General features: G+C 41.0%; 1 protein-coding gene across 2 annotated transcripts in view; it reads left to right on the top strand.

The window, feature by feature from the left end:
- Positions 1 to 16,920, top strand: part of ENOPH1 (enolase-phosphatase 1) — a 35,465-nt gene extending 18,545 nt beyond the window's left edge. For both annotated transcript variants that reach the window (XM_033410015.2, XM_004282176.4), the window contains exons 2-6: positions 4,490 to 4,591; positions 6,032 to 6,234; positions 8,258 to 8,390; positions 10,338 to 10,461; positions 15,810 to 16,920. In XM_033410015.2, the coding sequence (XP_033265906.1) occupies positions 6,110 to 6,234; positions 8,258 to 8,390; positions 10,338 to 10,461; positions 15,810 to 15,949 (522 nt within the window). In that variant the 5' untranslated portion in view covers positions 4,490 to 4,591; positions 6,032 to 6,109 and the 3' untranslated portion in view covers positions 15,950 to 16,920. The remainder of the gene's footprint in view (positions 1 to 4,489; positions 4,592 to 6,031; positions 6,235 to 8,257; positions 8,391 to 10,337; positions 10,462 to 15,809) is intronic.
- The last annotated feature ends 5,421 nt before the right edge of the window (positions 16,921 to 22,341 follow it).

The following is a 22,341-nucleotide window of genomic DNA, read 5'->3' as shown; positions in this document are numbered from 1 at the left end:
TGTTGATAAATACAATTTTAGTACATTCATTTTTAACTGCTATGTAATGTTTTAGAGTATGAATATACCCGTTTATTCTCTAGCTGATGACGATTTAGGTTGTTTCCAATTATTTTGCAGCATACCCAGTGGGACAGTAAACTTTTTTTTTTACTTTCTTCTCTGCACATGTGTGTCTGCCTAGGAGAAGAAGTGCTGTGTATGTGCGCCTTCGGTTCTGCTGCATCTTCTCAGATAGCACTCTCAAGTGGGGGCGGGTTTGCAGTCCTGCCACAGTGCATGAGTGCAGGAGAGATGCTAAGTGGGAGAAAGCAAGGAATGAGGAGGGGCATGCTGAGAAAACCGAGTATTTCAAGAAAATCAGAAGTATATCAGCCCAGTAAAAGGAATCTCTTGCAGAAAAGGAAAGCTGTCAATCTTGGCTCTTCATTTTCCTTCTTTAAGATCAAAAATGAGATTTTATGGAGCTTAAACAAAGCTTTTGTGTCAAGTATGCTGAAAATTTTGTCTGATCACACTGTTCTGAATCTGCTGAGTGATCCATTACTTACTGGAATGCACCATGAGAACAAGCAAAATTGAATGGCTTCTTTTTTTTTTTTTGCGGTACGTGGGCCTCTCACTGTTGTGGCCTCTCCCGTTGTGGAGCACAGGCTCCGGACACGCAGGCTCAGCGGCCATGGCCCACGGGCCCAGCCTCCCCGCGGCATGTGGGATCTTCCCAGACCGGGGCACGAACCGGTGTCCCCTGCATTAGCAGGCGGGCTCTCAACCACTGCGCCACCAGGGAATCCCGAATGGCTTCTTTATTTTTACTAGGGCAGGTGAAATTTGAAAAACGTATTGTGAAGAGAGGTAAACACTTCAGTCCTACCATTTAAAAAAAAATCCAAAATAACTTTCTTGTGTTGTATATTTTCATTTGGGAGTGCAATTTAAGTTGAACTTAGAATTGGGTCTTCTGAAGTGTTAAAAAAATTCTAATTATGGAGCCAAGCCTTTGTTCCAGTCAGGGAAATTCTATGCACACTAAAAAACATGGTTTTATTCATAATGATCTATTAACTATGTCCTAACCATGTCATCCCCCAGGCCTGTTAGCAGGAAATAAAATAAAAAGTTTTCTGTCAGCTTCCTCTTTTTTTTTTTTTTAATTGAAGAATCACTGACTTACAATATTAAATTAGTTTCAGGTATACAACATAGTGATTTGATATTTTTATACACTACAAAATAAGGATAAGTCTAGTTTCCATCTGTCACCATACAAAGTTATTACAGTATTATTGACTATATTCCCTATGCTGTACATTGCATCCCTATGCCTTATTTATTTTATAACTGGAAGTTTGTACCTCTTCACCTACTTTGCCCATCCCCCCACCCCCTCTCCTCTGCCAGCTTCTTTCTTCTCTTTTTGCCCTTGTTCACTCTATTGTAGCAGTAGTTAAGAAAATCTCATGATGCAGAAGCTTGTAATAAGGAGGAAGCGGAAAGGGAAGAGAGGGAGAAGACACAGATCAGTGATTTTCAGCACAAAGCTGGGTGGTGGGCTGCTACTGGTTAGTACTAATCAGAAGAAACTGGGTGTGCCGTTTGGCACAAATGACCCTGCAGTAGCACATGCTGGCACTTAGTGAATTGGAGCCCATTCTTATTTTTACATTTAGTGAGCCCTCTCTGCAGGGAAGAGGATTGCTTGTCTCCAGGGCCTTTTGCACACTACGGGAGTCTTTCCCTACCCACACTGTTCTCTCTTGTGTAACATTCTCTCCTCTAGTCTTCTCCAGGTTAGTCCTATCCACCTTTGGTGGTTCTCAGACTTCTTATTCTCAGGATTCCTTTACACGCTTAAAAATTTCTGAGGACCCAAAGAACTTCTGTTTATGTGGGTTTTATATATATATATATATACACATATACATATACATATATGTGTATATATATATTTTTAAAAATAAATTTATTTATGGCTGTGTTGGGTCTTCGTCGCTGCGCACAGGCTTCCTCTAATTGCGGCGAGCGGGGGCTACTCTTCGTTGCAGTGTGCAGGCTTCTCATTTCAGTGGCTTCTCTTGTTGCGGAGCTCAGGCTCTAGGCATGAGGGCTTCAGTAATTGTGGCACGCGAGCTCAGTAGTTGTGGCTCGCGGGCCCTAGAGTGCAGGCTCAGTAGTTGTGGTGCGCAGGCTTAGTTGCTCCACCGCATGTGGTATCTTCCTGGACCAGGGCTCGAACCCGTGTCCCCTGCATTGGCAGGCAGGTTGTTAACCACTGTGCCACCAGGAAAGCCCTATGTGGGTTATATTGATCAACATTTACCATATTAGCAATTAAAACTGAGAAATTTAAAAATATTTATTCATTTTAAACAATAAACCCTATTAATTTGTTAACTTTAATAAATAATATATTTTTATGAAGAATATTTTGTTTGTTTTGGAAAACATGGTTAGAAGACTGTTTTAGACATTGTTTTACATTTTATAAACGGGCTAGGAAGATGGCTGGATTCTCATATCTGCATTGGGTCTGTTGTGATATCACACCTGTGTAGCCTCTGGAAAACTATTGTACACTCCTGAAAGAATGAAAGTGAAAAAGGCAAATAACATCTTAGTATTTTTTTGAAAATAGTTTGACCTCGTGGAGCCTTCTAAAAGGGTCTCAGGACCTCAGGGGTCCTGAATCTCACTTTCAGAATCATTGCTTTAGATCTCAGTTCTGTTGTCACTTCTCCAGCGAAGGCTTCCCTGACCTCCCTCACTAGGTCAAACTTTCCTATTATGCCCTAGTAGTACTGTGTACCTCTCGTCTGTACCATTTATTGAAGTACCACCTTAACTTTAATGTCTGTTTCTGCTACTTGGCTCCTTGAGATTAGGGATCACGTATGGGTTTTGCGCACAATTATATCCTCAGCCCTTGCCACAAAGGCCTGCCCCGTACTGGGCATTTGGTGCATATTTAAATAAATAAATGAGTGAATCAATTTAAATAAACAGACTTCTTGGATTCCACTTGATTATAGACTTTCCCTTAAAATGTAAGTCCTTCTCTGAATTGTATACCTGTTGTCTCTATTCAGAGCATATATTTATTTTCTGTTTTTTCAGACTGATTATTGCTAAGACTGTTGCAGGGCCATTACACCCCGGATCTGTGCAGCATTCTGCTCATACTCTGTCTCACCCATTGCACCATGTTACAATTCTCTGTTTACCTTCCATCCCCCCCCACTAGATTCTTCAGAAGCTTATTGAGAAAAGGGATTGTGACTTGTTTATCTTTTCAATCCCCTTCTCCATGCCGCAGTAGCATATCTTAGTATATAGTAGACACTAATATTTTCCTGAATGTGTCAGATTGGATTTGAAAAGATACATACACTACAATTGCAAGTAGATGTAAAAATTTTGACCTAAGAAAAATCATGTTCCCAATGCATGGATTACTGACAGGTTATTTATTTCTGAATTGTTTTGCACATCAGAATACATAGGGTAATTCTGTAGGTATTCTGACTTCCAAGAAAGAATCATCATGATCAGGTGTTTTTTTAAAACATTTGTGGACTTCCCTGGTGGCTCAGTGGTTAAGAATCCACCTGCCAATGCAGGGGACACGGGTTTGAGCCCTGGTCCAGGAAGATCCCACATGCCGCTGAGCAACGAAGCCCATGTGTTACAACTACTGAGCCTGTGCTCTAGATCCTGTGAGCCACAACTACTGAGGCCGCATGCCACAACTACTGAAGCCTGTGCACTTAGAGCCCGTGCTCCGCAGCAAGAGAAACTACCAGAATGAGAAGCCTGCACACTGCAACGAAGAGTAGCCCCCGGTCACCTCAACTAGAGAAAGCCCACACGCAGCAGTGAAGACCCAACACAGCCAAAAATAAAGAAATAAATAAATTAATTAAAACAACAACAACAACAAAAACATTTGTCATACGTGGACATCATTCTGTCACAAGATATTTGAGTTATGTGCATGTCCCAAGTACTGTGGTGTGCAATGGGGATGTAGCTGTGAGCAGGGTATACTTGATCCCTACCCTCAAGGATGTATAGTCTAGCCATCTGGTTTGAGTCAGCAAACTTTTTCTGTAAAAGACTGAATGCGAAATGTTGAGACTTTGAGGGCTATATGGTCTTGGTTACAAGTACTCAGCTCTGCATTGTGGCCCCAAAGTGGCCATAGACACCCTGTAAACAAATGAGTGTGGACACATTCCAATAAAACTTCATTTACAAAAATGGGAGAAGATTGGATTTAGCCCACAGGCTGTAGGTGCTGACTCTTGATCTAGTTCGTTTGTTTCTCAGTCTCCATCTGACTCCTATATCCGGAGCACCAATTTTCATATTTTCAGTGAAATTTTCATTGTCTTATTTGCTAGAATTAGCTAAGGTGAGATTGTTGAAGAACTTGATCTCATGCAAACCACTAAAGCTAATTCTTGTTTTTTTCTTTTGCACTTTTATCTAGGACATTTTATTTCCTTACATCAAAGAAAATGTTAAAGAATATCTGCAGACACATTGGGAAGAAGAGGAGTGCCAGCAGGATATCAATCTTTTGAGGAAACAGGTTGGGATATTTCTATTCCATTGCTTCTACATTCCCAAGGGTGTTAGAACTGAGGATGCCTAAAGACTTAGAATATTCTCTGAGCTTATTTTAAAATAAGTGCTCTGGATTCACAGGGCACAGACGTTGTAGTGACTTGCCTGCTTAGGAATTCACAGTACCTAATTAAAAGGCCAGATATAATGACATCAATGGCAGTTTGTGGTCTCTACAATTGCCTCTTTCTGGAGCTATTTCAGTTGCATAAAATATCATGTATTTATAAAACTAAGTCATTTCTGGGTGGAATGCAAAAGGGTCTTGTGCCATCTGATCACATTTTTCATCAATGTCTCCAAGTGATAACACCTCATCACCTCATTCTCCACTCTCTTCTCCTCATGGCATGAGCCCCTGCTGCCCCTCCACAGAGTTCCTGGGCCCTCACATACCTCTCTCCCCAGCTCACATTCAGCCCAGCCTTCATACCTGCCTTCGCCTTCGTTACATGTACTTTGTTCTACTTTGATCCCTCCCCAGTTTTCAGTCTTTCTCCTTCCACATCGTGTGCTGTGGAACTACCGATCTGTTGTTTTTCTTATTAAAATTGCTTCATTGGCAAAGGTCTTACATGCTATGCAGAGCTAACTCTCTGGCTTTTCTGAGTTAATTTTCTACATTGGACAATGTGGAAGGCTTTCTGTAAATTCTATAATGTTAGAAGTTAGGATTGGAAAGAGAGTTATATCCTTTGAGGCATGGGGCATTTGGATTTGTTGAATTTTCCAGATAACTCAGGGTTAGTCTGAAACACTCCCTTCTTTACCTTTTTTTGTTGTCTCAACTCCTGTTGTTGAAACATACATACATAATCCCTCATTGTAGCATATAAATCAATCATTGAGTCTTTAGGGATTGGACATATGCATTGTCATAGGCTAAACAGCTTCTAAATAGCTATTAAGGTTTTGCAAGATGTGGGAGATTGCAGGAGACTGAATGTAAACCAACCCCAGACATTGCTTCACTAGTTTCTTTTCATTGAATTCCAGGCATAAACTAATTTCACTGAGATTTTCTTTATTTCTTCCTCAGTTATAGTGCAGAGAAAATGATCTGATTTAATTGAAGTCCTGGTTTGTTGATCCTAGTAAGTGAATCAACAAACCAGGTCTTATTATAACATTTTATCATTTTGTGCTATCTCTTTTCTCACACACAACATGCCTCTTGGTTTAAGTTTCAGCTTTAGTGATACAGGAAAGGTAAATTTATTAATTATAATCCAGTTTTTTTTAGGAATCATTCATATCAGTCCCAAAGCGTAGGATACTTTAATTTTAACAGGGCTCGGTGCTAATGGTGGTTGGAGAAAGTTGGTCTGCTAGTTTTCAGGTATCATTTAAGGGATCTTTTTAAAAATGAGTAAGAAACAAATTTTGTGTTGTTTATGATTTAAAGGCTGAAGAGGACTCCCACCTGGATGGGGCTGTTCCGATCCCAGCAGCATCCGGGAATGGGGCGGATGACCTGCAGCGGATGATCCAGGCCGTGGTAGATAACGTGTGCTGGCAGATGTCTCTGGACCGGAAGACCACGGCGCTGAAACAGCTGCAGGGCCACATGTGGAGAGCGGCATTCAAAGCTGGGAGCATGAAAGCAGAGTATGTAGCTCCTCAAGTGACTCTAAACACTTCACTAACCACCAAAGCAAATACATTTTCCACTAGTCCTCTCTCTCCAGTGTAAGTTGCATGATTTGCCAAGTAGATAAAATCAACATTCTTTTTATTCCAACAAGTGAGTGAGTTATTTTGTTTTGTTTTTTCAAAGCTGGGATAAAGCATTTCACCCAGATAAATCCCCCAGGCCCATGTCTGGCTTTGTGTGATGGTTGGAGACTTTTAACTCAAGTCTAAAACAGCTTCTTAGATGTAAATCAACTATACTCCAATTAAAAAAGAAAAAAAAAACCCACACACAAAAAACAGCTTCTTAGAAAATGGCAACTTCCTTGAACTAAGTCATATCTGATCCTTAGTGTATGAGTGACAGCACTGTTGGGCTGCTTCCCAGGATTGAAAGTTAGATTACCTGCTTTCTGCTCTGTTAGAGAAGTAAGAATGCTATAAAATTATGCACCCCGTCACTGTGGGGTTACTCAGTGTCAGCAGTGCCACTCTGTTCTGTGCTCTTACAGCAACTTCCAGACCTCGGAGTCTTGATTGTGGGGTTCCTAAGAGCACTCCTGCCGAAGGAGACTCGTGAGTCCTATGTTGCTATATTAAGAAATCTTAATAAGTTGCTGCCACTAAGGATTTCAGGGCATTGCCTGATGTAAACCCTAAGATCCAAGACTGTTACTAGCTGCCTATATTTCTTTTGTTTTTCTGTCAACTGAGATGCCATTCCTTACGTACTTTACAAGGGGCTTCCACCTTTTAAGGATGCTTTAGAATTTCAGGATAAGCCAGTGATGTGGAAGTAAATATCAGTTAGTTCACTTGGTAAAACACTCAAAGCATTGGAGTCAGGAGATGATGCTCACAGGAGTTAGCCCATCCTTCTCCTGGTTTTAGTTCCTTAATTATAAAACCAAGGACTTGAAATAAATCATCTTTGACTTCTAAGCCCTGCTTTGGAGCAATAACAATCTGCAAATTCAACATGGACTAATCCTGTCTCTGAGTGCAAAGTAACATACAAAGTAACAGTTACTGCTTGTTTTGAACTAGTAGCTAATCCCTTTTCTTCATTTTGTTCAATGTTGTTTCATCCAGTAGAAGACTTCTCTGACATTTTCCAATTAATCTTTTATAGATGACTGGTTCCACATCCCAAGTTGCTTGTACTTCTCTTTTCACCCATCTCCTGTGATGTTGTCCACTGTAGAGTTGGTGAACAAGACTGTCAGGAATCATTGCTGATTAGCTAATGTGAAATGGTACATGTCTGTTCACTGCTTTGTTACATAATTTTTTTCCTGTATAGTAAAACCTAAGGTTTTCTTAGTTCTCAAGAAACGTAGTTCTGTTTTCTAGCTAATCAAAGATTAATAGCTTTGAGCCTCCAAACATTTTTTTAATTGTTTGGGTGTAGATCTTTCTAAAAGCATTTCCATGCTCTCTTAAGGCACGCTGGACATAATTGAACCTTTTCTCGTCATGAATTATATCAAAGGCACACAATAGTACACTAGTATTGTTGTTTGCTTTTTTGAATTTCTTGGCAATTCAAAAAATCCCTTTCTCAGGGAACTGTATTCAGTATCTTGTGATAAACTATAATGGAAAAGAATCTGAAAAAGTATATATATATATATATATGACTGAATCACTTTCCTGTATACCAGAAACTAACACAACATTGTAAATTAACTATACTTCAATTAAAAAAAATTCCTTTCTTATTTTATCTCTTTTTCTGTAATCACTTTTTACTGTCCTTAGTGTGGCTGTCTGTCAAAAACTCTTTTCCCCTCGACCTAAATTACTGCTTCTAATCTACTGTGACCCTGGAACTCTGGGGAAACGCTTATTAGATCTGCAGGAGTTCACAGTCTCATGGAGGTGCTTTTCCTGGCCACCATTTGGACACAAATAGAGAAACTTGTGGCAGCTATTTGACTGGTTTTCATTTAGCTGGATAACATGTTCCTTCATTTCAACTTGGTGGTCTTCCCTCTAGGTTCTTTGAAGATGTGGTTCCAGCAGTCAGGAAATGGAGAGAGGCTGGAATGAAGGTGTATATCTATTCTTCAGGGAGTGTAGAGGCACAGAAACTGTTATTTGGGCATTCTACAGAGGGAGATATTCTTGAGGTAGGTTACCCGATTACTTTGTTTTTTTGACACCATCAAAGCATAAAACAGTGAATGTGAGTGCTAAAGTTATAAGCTAAGCAGCATTCAGATAATTGCATTTACATATGCTATGCAGGTTGTAAAAAAGAAGTGGAAAAACTGGGGAATACATTGTGGAAGGGTGAAGTGTAGCTGTGGTACCAATCTTTGCATCAGGGGTTCTTAAACTGCTGTGCATAAGGATCACCTGGGGAGTTTGTTAAAAATGTAGATCCCTGGGCCCTGTTTCCTGGCAAATCTATATCAGAAGGTCTGGGCTACGGTTGGGAATCTGCATTTTCAAATATCTACCCTAAGTGATTCTGATGACAGTAGTATTAGAACCATATACATATATATATATATATATATATATATATATATATCTCACAGATAAATAAGACCTAAGCTAGCTTGTAAATCAGCTATCTTGTCAGTATTAGAAAATCATCAACCCAAAGCAAAGGAAACTAATGGCTTCTTTTGGTTGTTTAAAGTATTAGGTAAGATGTAAAAGAGTGGCACATGCCACTATCCCTCACAAAAGGGCACACAGACTTCTTGAATGCAGGAGACTACATGGTGGATTCATTTGTTTCTGGTACTTTGGAGAGAGACAGATTTTATTTTAGCAGATTCAGCATTCTTCTGTAAGAGAACTGGGCGTGTTATTACACAGTGATTACTTAAGGCCTCCTATTAACATTCCTTGTACCTGAGAAAAGTCTTGCTAGCTTTTCTGTCCCACAGTCCCTACGTCCCCTGGAAGACAGGGTAGTCATTGGAAAAAGGGACTACATTTAGGACTTTAAAAAGAAATGCTGACTAACTGAATACAGGCTGAAATTAGTGATTCACAGTAGTTTACTCAGCCAACTATTTTTTTTAAATAAATATTTATTGACCCTCTACCATGTGCAGAGAACACTTTGACTTTGGAGATTGTCATAGTCTCATCTTACTTTCCTGCTTTTCATCTTAGTTCTAAGTCAAATATTAAATCAGTAGTAAAACCCTTTAATTGCTTGTTAACTATTCTCCTCTGAATACAGATATAAGCTTCTTTTCTGCTCTCTCTGATGAAATAGACAATAAGGTGATAGTAGACAGGACACAGTAATTACCCTCCGAGTTCAGTAATAAAACTTTATTCTACACTTGCTTAGTGTGAGGCAGACTTCAGAGAGAAAGAAAATATGCAAAACAATTATTAACTTTAAAAATCACAATATTAATATTACCTTAATTTATCTTTGTTAGGCTTATTTTTAGTTTGTGAAAAGTTCTGAAAATATTCGAAAGATCACATCGTAATAGCTGATCCTAAATGTGAACTTATTTTAATGACTGTTGGTTAAATTAGTAAGTTATATATTTGACCCCAATTATTTCTAAGATGTCAAGGGTATATATGAGCTCTTGGGTAGAATTTAAAAATGTTTTAATTAGAAAATGAACGTTTCTTGAAAGTAAAGTAATAGCTTACTAATTAGGCAGGTTAGAGAAATCTGGTCATTCTGGGATCAAAAGGACAATGTTGAGAACCTTTCATCGGGTGAAACCCAGTCTAACAAGTAGTTTGAGTGAATATAGTGTTTTAAGGATAGGAAGTAGGGCATATATATTTTAAAAGATTTTGGATACAAAATTAATGCTAATGGAAGAAGGCCAAGATTATAAAATGATCTTATATACATTGAATTGGTAGTTTTCTTTTTCCAAATGTTTATTTCTATAAAACCTTAGTTTATATTTACTTTTTGTAGCTTCCATAAAATTCTCTATGAAGTAGACTTACAGGGAATATTTGTTGAGTGGATGAAGTCACTATGATTGTCGAGTAGTTCAGAGAAAAGGGATGAGAGACAGAGGGGCTGGGTTGCATGTGTGTTAGTAGCATCGTTCTTTCCCCTTCTCTGTGTCCAGCTTGTGGACGGTCACTTTGATACCAAGATTGGACACAAAGTGGAGAGTGAGAGTTATCGAAAGATTGCCAGCAGCATTGGGTGCTCAACCAACAACATCTTGTTTCTGACGGACGTTACCCGAGGTGAGTAATCTGACTTCGTGCACTGTACACTCCAGGGTGGGAGCCGAGCCTGGCACTGCACACGCTTTGCCTTCGTAAAGAAAGTTTATGTGGGTAGCCCTGGAAAATGAAGCAGGTTTATAAAAGAAAACAGTGAAACAGCCAACCCACCTCCCTCTCCATCTACCCATCCTTGGGGGAAGTGGCATTGGAAAGATGAATTTTTCTCCTTTTAACATGAAATGGGGAGATAACAGGCACCCAGCGGTAAGGGTGGGAAGGAGCATGCAGCCAGGAGTATGAGGGTGGGTGTGTGGCCAGTCCAGCACAGTCAAGTCACAGGGGACCTGCATCAAATGTACTTAACAGCAGTGAGATCAGCTATACACCCTCAGCAAAAAAAAGTGAGAGAGAGAGAGAGAGAAGTCTGTAGTTGGAGCGATTTTGCCTCATTTTCCTGCTGGCTGATGAGCACTGCCCCTCAGCGAGGAGGAACCTCATTTCTCCCTTCCCTCAGATGGGCTCAGGCCCTGGGCGCCCCTCATGTTGTAACCTCAGCCTCACTGCACACGGATCTCATGTTTAAAAATTGGCATCTTTTTTACCCAGCATGGCCCTCTTTATATGATATACAGTGCATTAGCACATGCATTATCACTGTAAGGAGTGAATGTATGAAACAGCACATACTGTACAGTATCGGCAATTTAAGTGATTTCAAGAGCAGGTTTTTTTGCGGTACGCGGGCCTCTCACTGTTGCGGCCTCTCCCGTTGCGGAGCACAGGCTCCGGATGCGCAGGCTCAGCGGCCATGGCTCACGGGCCCAGCCGCTCCGCGGCATGTGGGATCTTCCCGGACCGGGGCACGAACTGGTGTCCCCTGCATCGGCAGGCAGGCTCTCAACCACTGCGCCACCAGGGAAGCCCTCAAGAGCAGTTTTGACCAAACGTAAAGCATACGCTCAAGCATCTATCTGTATGAGAATATGAGTCCTCCAGAGAATTACAGAAGGAACCGGTAGTGAAGACGGAAGCAAGCAGCAGCAGGCGAAGAGGTCGGGGGGTGCTGGGGGAGGTGGGGGGTCCCTGTCCCTGGCTGGCGAGGCTTTCCCAGACTCCCCCTGCTGGCTGCAGCCTTTGATCTTGTGGTCATTTTCCTTAGAGTCTGTGCATCTCTCGGAGTCCTACTTTGGTGTATTTGTAATTGCACTTGTGTTGGAGGATAATTTTACTTTTTTGTGTTTCTTCCATTCATCTTGGATCATAAGTTTTACCCTTCGTTTACCCATAGTACAGGGCTTTATGTACAGTGCAGCTGCTCTGATACACTACATCTATTTCACCAGGCTCAAGAAGGGAAGTAGGGAAAAGGAGCGGAGGGCAGGGGCACTCTCCTATCTGGTGGCTCCGAGGGACTCCTGGGCCCCGTGGAAGCAGCTTCGGCAGTCGGTAGTTGACATTCCTCCCTCCAGCCCTTCTGTTCGTTGTCGCAGAACTAGAGTCACTCCCACTCACTGGGACTTTTCAGAGATATCGCCCAAAGGCAAACCCAGGCTGCTGGCAAAGGCATCTTATCTCTGCTAGCGTGGGTGAATATATTCTTTGTCTGCTGCTTTGGTTTATCATGTTAGGTACAATCTGTAGGCATATAAACAAATATATACTAATTTGTGAAGCAGTTTAAAAAAAATATCTTAACCAGCATAGGTCATCTAATGCCTTCAAGAAGTCATAATGTGTGTTCCAGAGAAAGAGTGGTAGACAGGCTTAATTTTACCTGACGTACAGTTGACATTCAGTAACCGCTAACATCTTTGTTAAATTTCAATCCTCGGTGAATCTAGACTGGAATTTTTGATCTAGGGAGATGGTAGCAAATCACAGCCATTTGTTGTTTGGAATTTTGAAAGCTCAGTAGATTTAGCGGAGACCTGCCCCTGCTACACGTCCTGGTTTGGGTCAGCCTCAAAGTGCAAGGTTCTACAAACTGTCATCTTATTTTTCTGCATCCTGGAAGGCTTTCCATTTGCGTGTCTTAACTGCACTGAAGGTGAGAGACAGACGCGTGGACACACAGCTTCAAGGTTCACTGTGTAACCAGCTGGCCAGGCTACACCTATGTACCAATAGCCATTTCACCTGGCCTCTGCTTTGAACTGTCAGCGTACTGTAAATGTTTGCCTGTCATATTTCTGTGTATAAACCATTTACTGATTCAAAGCTACATTTTACCCTCTTCCTTGAATGGCTTTTTGGGGCTTTGAGTGGTGGGCTGGGGAGGTCACTTTACTATCTGTGTAGATAAAGGTGTGAGGAATGATAATTTAAAGACCTCTTGCTTTGTTTTGCTCCTTATGCAAAGGAAATAGGTCTCTTTCTGGTGAGTTTAGCTGGTTTAACCTGTGAATTGCTTTTCTTTAGTCATTCACGTAAACAGGGCTATTGGAGATGAAAATCCATGGTTTGCCCTATATTTAATTCTGCTAGGATTTTGATCGGTGAGTGTCTGCAGGCTTAGAATTAGAGATCTGCTTTGTGGCTGGAGCTCCCCACAAAGTCAGCCTGTCCCAAGCATTCTGGGATTGAATGCATGATTCAACCTGTGATCCCCAGACTCTCGCCTTATTCCCTGCTTTTTGGTTACCGCTAATAATTGTAACCCCTGCCCGAAGACCACTTATAGTTTCTTCATATTCTTGTCTTTAGCCACATTTTTTTTCTAGTTGCCATCAAAGTACATCATAATTTCAAGTCTTTCTCTTTTCACTTAAGCCATATCCTTAGGTTGCAGTCCCAGAAATTATTCCTATTCTCTTTAGAGACTAGAGATAATCTCCAAGTTGTCTCTCCCTTGAGTCCTCTGCAAGGAGGTTTTATTCCTGCCGTTCATCTCCTGCCAGCCCCGCTCCTGCTTAGGCAGTAGGGCCAGACCTGGGCTCACCTGTAGCTGGGACAGGGCCAGGCACCTGGCTACCTGCCTTGCTCTTTTCTATTGTCTCTGATCCTGTGTTTTAGTAGCACGTGTCCAGACTTCCACTGCCAAGGCAGAGTGGAAGACTAAGTTGATATCCCAAATAATACTCAAATATAGAAGAGAGAACTGAAAGACTTTTCCCTTTGGAGGGAAAGAAAAAAGAGGTCCAGGGTTTGAAGTCAACAAGTATTATTAGATAAGTGTCTCAATAATATATGAAAAGAGCAAATAGATGCTTAAGGACAAAAACTTGCCCCACGGTGATCTTGGTAAGAGGCTGAATGTGGAACGGCCACTAGTAAGTCCCACATGGATCGTGATGACTCAACGTGGTTGAGATCCTGGGTTGCTGGTCCAGAGGACTGTGCTTGAGGCAGCCAGGCTGGGAACTTGGGGTGCGTGGAAGGCAATGCCTTTGCTGCTGGAGTGAATGGCATCTGCAGAATTTGCCAGAGGTGGGGATTTTGGAGCACTATTTTTGCTCTGGGAGGTGACAGTCCTTTCATAGGAGGTGGGTAGGTGGAAGAGACAGCTCTGCCCCATTTACTCTTTCTTAGTACTGCTGCCCTTTAATTAATGCATTCCGTTGCTCTGGCTGTTTTCCACAGATTGAGAAACTACTGGGGTTTCTTATTACACCAGATCTGAATTGCAAAGAATGTGTTTCAGATTCTTCCCCAGTTTTGCTCTATCTGCCCAAGTATGCCCCATCTCTGTGACCACAGACCTGTGTCCTGTGCCCATTCTCCTACTGTTTGCACATGTACTTTATGTCTGCCTACAATTCCTCCTCTCTTGCCAGTTTTCATTCCTTGAAATTTCTGATCAAAACTTACTATCTGTGCAGAGGAGTCATTTGTTAAATTGCAGGTCCTAATTCAGTAGTTGCACATTGGGGAACCTGACATTCTGTATTTGTAACAAGCTTCCACGTGATTTCCACACTGCTGGTCCAGGGACTACACTCAGAGCAGCAATGCTCTAGAGCAGGAGTTGGCAAAATTGTTCGGTAAAGCAGGGGATCCCCAATCCCCTGTTAGGATGGGGGCCGCACAGCAGGAGGTGAGTGGCGGGCAAGCGAGGGAAGCTTCATCTGCCGCTCCCCGTCGCTCGCATTACCGCCTGAACCGTCCCCCACCACTACCCCGGTCCGTGGAAAAATTGTCGTCCATGAAATCAGTCCCTGGTGCCAAAAAGGTTGGGGACCACTGCTGTAAAGGGCCAGGTAGTAGCTGTTCAACTCTGGTCCTTGTAATGCAGAAGAAGCCACAGATAGTACATAAGTGAGTGGGTGTGACTGTGTTCCAATAAGACCATGTTTACAAAAACAGGCGGTGGGCCATAATTTGCTGACCCTTGTTCTAGAGCACAGACCACAGAGTCTGACACACGATTTCAAATTTCACCTCTACCACTTGCTAGCTCTCAGTTTCTGCATCTGTAGAATGGAGACCTCAGGGTTGTTGTGAAGATGTAGATGGGAATGGAAGTTCCAGGAAAGCAGGAACTTTGTTTTGTTCACATATCTCTGGTCCTAGAATAGTACCTGGCACATAGTAGGTGCTAAATTAATACAAGGTATTAGCTATTATCTTTCAGATGGACACAAAATGAGGAGGGGTACATAACCCAAGACATATTAGAGATATCCCCTCAAATACATAGCTTACTTAGTTTCATTTGACTAGTCCTGTTTTTACTTCCACGCAGTCACTGATCTTAAAACACGCTTAGTCCAATGAGGAGAGAGACAACAGGTAATAACATGTCAAATCATATTGTCTTGATAGGACTAAATACAGGGTGTTAATGGAGCACATAGGATGTTCTAATACAGATGGTAGTAGCTCTAGAAGATAGAATATTTGAGCTGAATTTTGAAGAGTAGGAATTTGCCAGACAAAAAAGATGGGCAGTCTAGCCAAGGGTTGTGACATGTTTGGGCTCCAGGTGTGAGAGTAGGTATTTCAGCCTGATTAGATCCTGGGATTCCATTTGCCCCATATCTGTTTAATTGGTATTATTCCTGACAGCCTGTCCTTTGGGAAACAGCTCAGTTCTCTGTAGGACTGATGGGAGGGAATGGAAGAAAGCTGTGGACATGGCTCTGTCTTTGTGCATTCATAAGTACTTAATAAAGCTTAGAAGTCTAGGACACACTGCCCTCCTTGTCTGTCAGTACAGTTAGTTATGCATTTGAAAAAAAATTTTATGGAAAAATTAAAAATTATATAAAAGTATAATAAATCCACCCCCTGTGCTTGTCTTTTAGCTTCAACAGTTACCAAGTCTGGACCAGACTTATTTGTTACATTCCCACATCCCTCTGATTATTTTGAAGCAAATCCCAAACATCATATTCTGCCATTTCTGACACATATTTGGATTTTCGCAGAGGCCAGCGCTGCTGAGGAAGCTGACGTGCACGTAGCTGTGGTGGTGAGACCTGGCAATGCGGGGTTAACAGATGATGAGAAGACTTACTTCAGCCTCATCACGTCCTTCAGTGAACTGTACCTGCCTTCCTCAACCTAGAGGAGGAGTTCTAAGGAAGACCAAACTGTCTTCACAGAGTTGTCCCTGTAGTCTAGTTTTATTCTAATGGTAAAAGTAACTTACTTAAAAAATACATACATACACATACATAAGGTATGTGTGTGTATGTTCAAATTACCTTTCACAAGCACGTAAGTGGGAAAAAGAATCTCAGTTCATTGAAAAGGAAACTTATTTAAAGATGATGCTTTATATGTAGAAATTGTTTGAAACCACAGCTCTAACCATTATTGAGGGCGAAATATAGTTGATAGAAGAAATTACTACTATACAGGTCAAATGTGTTATGTTTATCAAGTCATGTACCAAAATAGAAAGGTAGGTTTGAGAAGTTACTCAGAAGCCTGGTTATTTTAAAAACTAGAAGTATTTCGAAGACATTCCTAGTAATAATCTACTCCTCTTTTAAATTGTGAGTTAGAAGATTACAGCAACTGAATTTCAAGCTATTAACCTTCCCTATTTACAAATGAGAAAGCTATTTGTTTCTGCTCCAAAAGAGAGCAAAGTTGGGAAAGGAAACTCATTTGAGTCTTGATTAATCATATATCTGTTACTTAAGAAACTTGCTAATCGTTGTGGTACCCACAGCAAGCAGTTGCCTTACCAGTGAAAAAGATGCACTAATGTAACAGCTAAAATAGAAATGTGCTTCCTAATGTTTAACAGAACAGTCCTAACCCTGCCACTTATCACAGATTTCAGAGTTAACCTTGCTAACTACTTCTTAGCACAGTTTGAGAACATATGTTAACTGCTGTTTACTATTAAAAAACAAAAGGTTTGCTGAAATTTGTCCATAAGACCTAGAAGAGCCCTAATATCTAATGTTTTCTCTGAAATGGATATGAGAAATGTAAATTTTATAACAGCATTATTTATCCTAGTTCAGCCTAATAGGATGTCATGTCAATTTCATGTGGTAATTAATAAAAACATTTTCTTCTTTGCTCAGTTGTTGTTTTTTTAAAATAAATTTATTTATTGTATTTATTTATTTTTGGCTGCGTTGGGTCTTCGTTGCTGCGCGCAGGCTTTCTCTAGTTGTGGTGAGTGGGGTCTACTCTTTGTTGCGGTGTGCAGGCTTCACATTGCTGTGGCCTCTCTTGTTGCAGCACGTGGGCTTCAGTAGTTGTGGCTTGCGGGCTCAGTAGTTGTGGCTCGAGGGCTCTAGAACGCAGGCTCAGTAGTTGTGGCTCATGGGCTTAGTTGCTCTGCGGCATGTGGGATCTTCCCGGGCCAGGGATTGAACCCGTGTCCCCTGTGTTGGCAGGTGGATTCTTAACCACTGCGCCACCAGGGAAGTTCCTTCACTCAGTTTTATGTAGGTTTGCTTACTGCCATAAGCAGAAGAGAAACTGAAGAGAGATTGGACAAATAAGAATTTTAGTTTAGTTTTTTGCCTTAATCTTGTGTGTGTTTGTGATATGTGTGAATATGCATGTGTGTGTTTTAATGGAATGCCAGTAGAAAATCACTATCATTTGAGTTTTATATATATATATATATATATATATGGCTAACCTTAGTGGTTATTATTTCATTTGGATAGTAAACATTCAAGATATGAGTAGATTTCTTAGATTTTTGAGAATCTTATATTTGAGGTATATAAGATAATGCTTGAAGGAGGCAATTATTCTCCTAATTAATCAAGAAAAACTAATGAATCCTGGAGGAATAATTTTGGGGATGCTTTGAATAAGGAAAAGGAAGTAGCCTTGCAAATATGAGAGGACAGGGAATGTAAAAGATTTTATGTTGACAGTTATTATCTTCTAGTAGCTAATGAAGAAATCTAAGGACTATGAAGATACAGAAGAGTAGTGAAAGGGGAATGAATATACGTAAATCTTAGAAATGGGAGTAATTTGTAAGTGATGGTAAAGCCCAAATGGTAATTAAAGGATGAACTTCATATAGTTTCTGAAAAAGTTTATGAGAAGGCGAAAGAAAAGGGGTCTCTTAATGATAGTAAATGAACAATTGGAAAATTAAGGAAGGAAAGAAAGAAAATTATGCACCAGGGACTAGATTAGAAAGGAATTAAAGGAAAAGGAGGATGCTCAGTATCTAGCCAGCAGAGAATTGAGCTGGAGAAGTATCTTAGTCCATCTAGGTTGCTGTAACAGGATTCCAGACACTGGGTGGCTTATAAACAACAAAACTTTATTTTTCACAGTTCTGGAGGCTGGGAAGTCCAAGATCAAGGTGCTGGCAAATTCAGTGTCTGGTGAGAGCCTGTCTCCTCACACGTGGCTGTCTTTTTCACAGTAAGCTCACGTGGCAGAAGGGGTAAAGCAGCTTTCTTGGGCCTCTTTTATATGGACACTAATCCCATTCATGGCCCCAAAGGCCTCCCAAAGGCCCCACCATCAATACATCACCTTGGGGGGACACTAACATTGTCTACAGCAAGAGACATTTACTATCCATGATAAAAAAGGTACCAGAAAAACTGTAGTTTATACTGAGTAGCTGAAGATGGAAATAGATTAAAAAATTAAGAGAAAGTTGTAATATCAGATTCAGTTCCTCAGAGTGGGCTGTGAAGGAAGGGAAAAAGAAGGTGAGTGGAATATTTCTGAGGTCTTAGGAAACGCATTCATAATTAACGTGATGGAAAAGGATCTTAGGAAGAACTTGAGTCATAAAGTAGGCTGGTCATGAGGAAGGGAAAAATGCCTAGAGAGTGGGTAGTGAGCTAGGAGGTGAGTCCAGTTCAAATCATGATCCTTAGTAAGGGAAAGGGGAAAAAATTCTCACCTCTGCAATTTCCGGAAACAGACAAAGTTACTAAATTTTCTCAGCATCTTGTCTGCAGAGAATGCAGGGGATAAAGGTCTCTTAAAGTTGTGGCTCTTGTTATTTCTATTTGTTAATCCAGATCTGCCTTAGTTGTGCTCTTTCCCTCGGGGGCACTGATTTCCAATCTTGGGTCAAAACCCAAGTTGGTTTCTTAGAAGAGAAGCCTCAGGCGTCTCTAATCTTATCAGCACTTCTGTGGTAGCAGGGCTTTCTGTTTGGCCTTCTGCAAGGCAGGCTTTAGTTGCTAAGCCCAACTGGTGTCCAGTTCATGGTGGCGCAAGAAGTTGAGAGCCCAACGTTTTTCACCAAGACAGGTGCACAGCAGGCTTTGCCCAGCAGATGGTGCTGTTTCTCTAGAGACTAGCAAGTGTGAGGCCTCCCCAGACACAGCAGATGGGAGTTAGGAGGTAGCGTTAAGAGAGGAAAATGAGTATATTTATTCTTAAAAACCATAACATGGGGCTTCCCTGGTGGCGTGATGGTTAAGAATCTTCCTGCCAATGCAGGGGACACGGGTTCGAGCCCTGGTCCAGGAAGATCCCACATGCTGCGGAGCAACTAAGCCCGTGCGCCACAACTACTGAGCCCCCATGCCACAACTACCGAAGCCTGCATGCCTAGAGCCCGTGCTCCACAACAAGAGAAGCCACCGCAATGAGAAGCCCATGCACTGCAACGAAGAGTAGCTCCACTCGCTGCAACTAGAGAAAGCCCACACGCAGCAACAAAGACCCAATGCAGCCAAAAAAAAAACACCAAAAAATCATAACATGATATTGCAAAAGTCAGAGTAGTTTTGAAAAAATGGCAGTAATCCTGAATGAAATCTACCCACTAATATTTCTCTTCCCCACTTGTTCCCTAAGTCACATTTAAAAAAAATCAGTGATTTTTGGATAGCTGGTTTTTCCAGCTGCAGTGTTAAAATGGACTTGTTTTGGGGTTTAAAAAAAAACCCATTGGAGTACAAAGTTGAATGTAATGTATGCCAAAAGAATTTGTAATTCCCAGCACCCAAGCCTAGATGGTAAACTGCTGTTATCCTCAACTTAATATTTAAGAATAATTTGTAGTTTTTGTTGAAACATTGGAGTAACTCTAACAGAAGTAAAATTCACTCTGCTTGCAGATTTTACCTAAGTTATTCATGCAAATATTTATTGAGCATCTACAGTATGCTATAAGGGGACAAAGTCCCTCCCTACTCTCATGGTACATCCATTTTTGGAGGGAGCAGTCAATAATAAACAGCAACAGAAAATTAGACACCAGTAAGTGCTCTGCAGAGAAACTAGGGTAGAGTGGCTTTTTACAAAGGGGATGTAAAGAACGTGACATCTAATCTAAACATAAAAGAATAGATATTTGAGAAACTAGAAGGAAGAGCATTCCATGAAGATGGAACAGCATGTAGTAAAGATCTAGGGCAAAGCTTGGCCTATTCTAGGAATTGAGAGAAGGCCAGTGGCTGGATGCCATCAGAGAAGTGGGCAGAGCCAGATCATTAGGGCTTGGTACCACGGTAAGGAGTTTGGGTTGTTTTCTAGGTGTGGTGGGAAGCCACTGGAGAATTTTAAATGGAAGATGGCATGATGTGATTTACATTTTTCAGGGAATTCTCTGTTGGATGGAGAATGGATTATAGGTGGGCAAGAGTGGATGCAGGAAAACCAGTTAGATATATCAGAGTTGAATGCCAAGGCAGAAACTGCTTTAGGTATTTTATTCAGAGAGGGGTTTTAAAGAAAGAGCGAGACATTTACAAAATTGATGGGAAGGACTAGAGTAGTAGTAGTGGGGGGCTACTGCTGGGCTACGGAGCTGAAGGATTCCCACAGTAGTTGAATCCAGAGCTCAGGAATCCTGCCATCACTGACACTGTGCCTCATATCCACAAAGCTGGCCAGATACTGGAATACCAAATTAACCCTTACAACTTCCTCCAAGCACTGGTACTCTGTGACCTCGCTTACCAACAGCAATACCAATAGGAAGATTGCCTCTGTCTTCCTTCTCTTTACAAATATTGTGCTAGTGCTTTTAACTGGCAGTGGCTGATTCTAACCCAGAACTCTACATGTTAGGGTGTCTGGGACATGTTTTTAGGTTTATAACCTCCAGTTCATGAATAAAATTGTGCTTCAGAGAGACAGTTTGCTACATCTAAGATAGAAGGCTATTGCAGTAATAAAGGTAAAGGATGGTGGTGGCTTGGCTTAGGGTGGCAGAAGTGGAAATATATGGAAGTGGACACATTCAGAGTATGTTTTAGAGGTGACAATGATAGCACTTGTTTATTGATTGGATTTGGTAGGATAACTTCTAGACTTTTAGCTTGAGCAGTTGGATAGGTGGTGCCACTGACATAGCACGTAAAGTGTGAAATGCCAGGGTAAACGTGACCAACAAGCAGTTGAATTTAAGTCTAGAGCTGAGGGTCTTGCCCTGGCTGGAGATCAGATTTGTGAGCTCATTGGCCTGGAGATGCTATTAGAAGCTATGGGATGTGGGCACATAAGAAGAGACTGTTGATAGAAGGCCTAGACAGAGCCATTAGTCTCCAACTTTAGAGATCAAGCTAAGGAGAGAAACCAGCAAAGGAGATGGAAAAGGATTGGGCCTGGAGGAAGGAAAATCAGGAGAGAAGCATGAGGGCCAAATGAAGAAGGGGGTGCTCAAATGTGTCAGTGCTGGTAAGAATTCAAGTCATTTGAGAATAGCAGTGGCCCTTGGATTGGACAAATGCAGTCTCGGTGGAGTGGTGGGAACAAAAGTATGATTAGTTTAAGTTGAGATAATATGAGGTCTAGCTAAAGATTTATCAATTTTGTGGATCTTTTCAAAGAAGCAACATTTGGGTTTTTTGCTTCTCTATTTTATTTGTCTCTAATCTTCATTATTTCCTTCCTTCAGCTTGTGTTGGGTTTCGTTTGCTCTTCTTTTTCTAGTTCCTTAAGGTTCTCTATGTTATTTGTCTCTAATCTTCATTATTTCCTTCCTTCTGCTTGTGTTGGGTTTAGTTTGCTCTTCTTTTTCCAGTTCCTTAAGGTGGGTGGTTAGGTTATTGCTTTGAGATCTTTCTTATTTTTTTAAATATGGTCATTTATAGCTGTGAATTTCCCTCTGAGTACTGCTTTCACTGCATCCTGTAGATTTTGGTATCTTGTGTTTTCATTTTTGTTCATCTTGAAGTATTTTCTAGTTTCTTTGTGATTTCTTCTTTGAACAATTGGTTGTTTAAGAGTGTGTTGTTGAGTTTCCACATATTTGTGAATTTTCTAAATTTCCTTCTGTTATTGGTTTCTAATTTCATTCCATTGTACTTGGAGAACATACTTTGTATGATTTTGATCTTTAAAAATTTTTTGAGACCTGTTTTGTGGCCTAACATATGGTCTGTCCTGGAGAATGTCCTCTATGCCATGGAGAAGAGCATTGTATTCTGTTGTTAGGTGGAGTGCTCTGTAGATGTTCACTAGGTGTAGTTGGTTTATAGTATTGAGTCTTCTGTCTAGTTGTTTTTTCCATTGTTAAATGTAAATGTGGAGTATTGAATTCTCAAT

This window comes from Orcinus orca, chromosome 4 (genome assembly GCF_937001465.1).
Source record: "Orcinus orca chromosome 4, mOrcOrc1.1, whole genome shotgun sequence".
Lineage (NCBI taxonomy): Eukaryota > Metazoa > Chordata > Mammalia > Artiodactyla > Delphinidae > Orcinus > Orcinus orca.
Note: the sequence above shows the minus strand (reverse complement) of the source record. Positions and strands in the feature narration are given on the sequence as shown.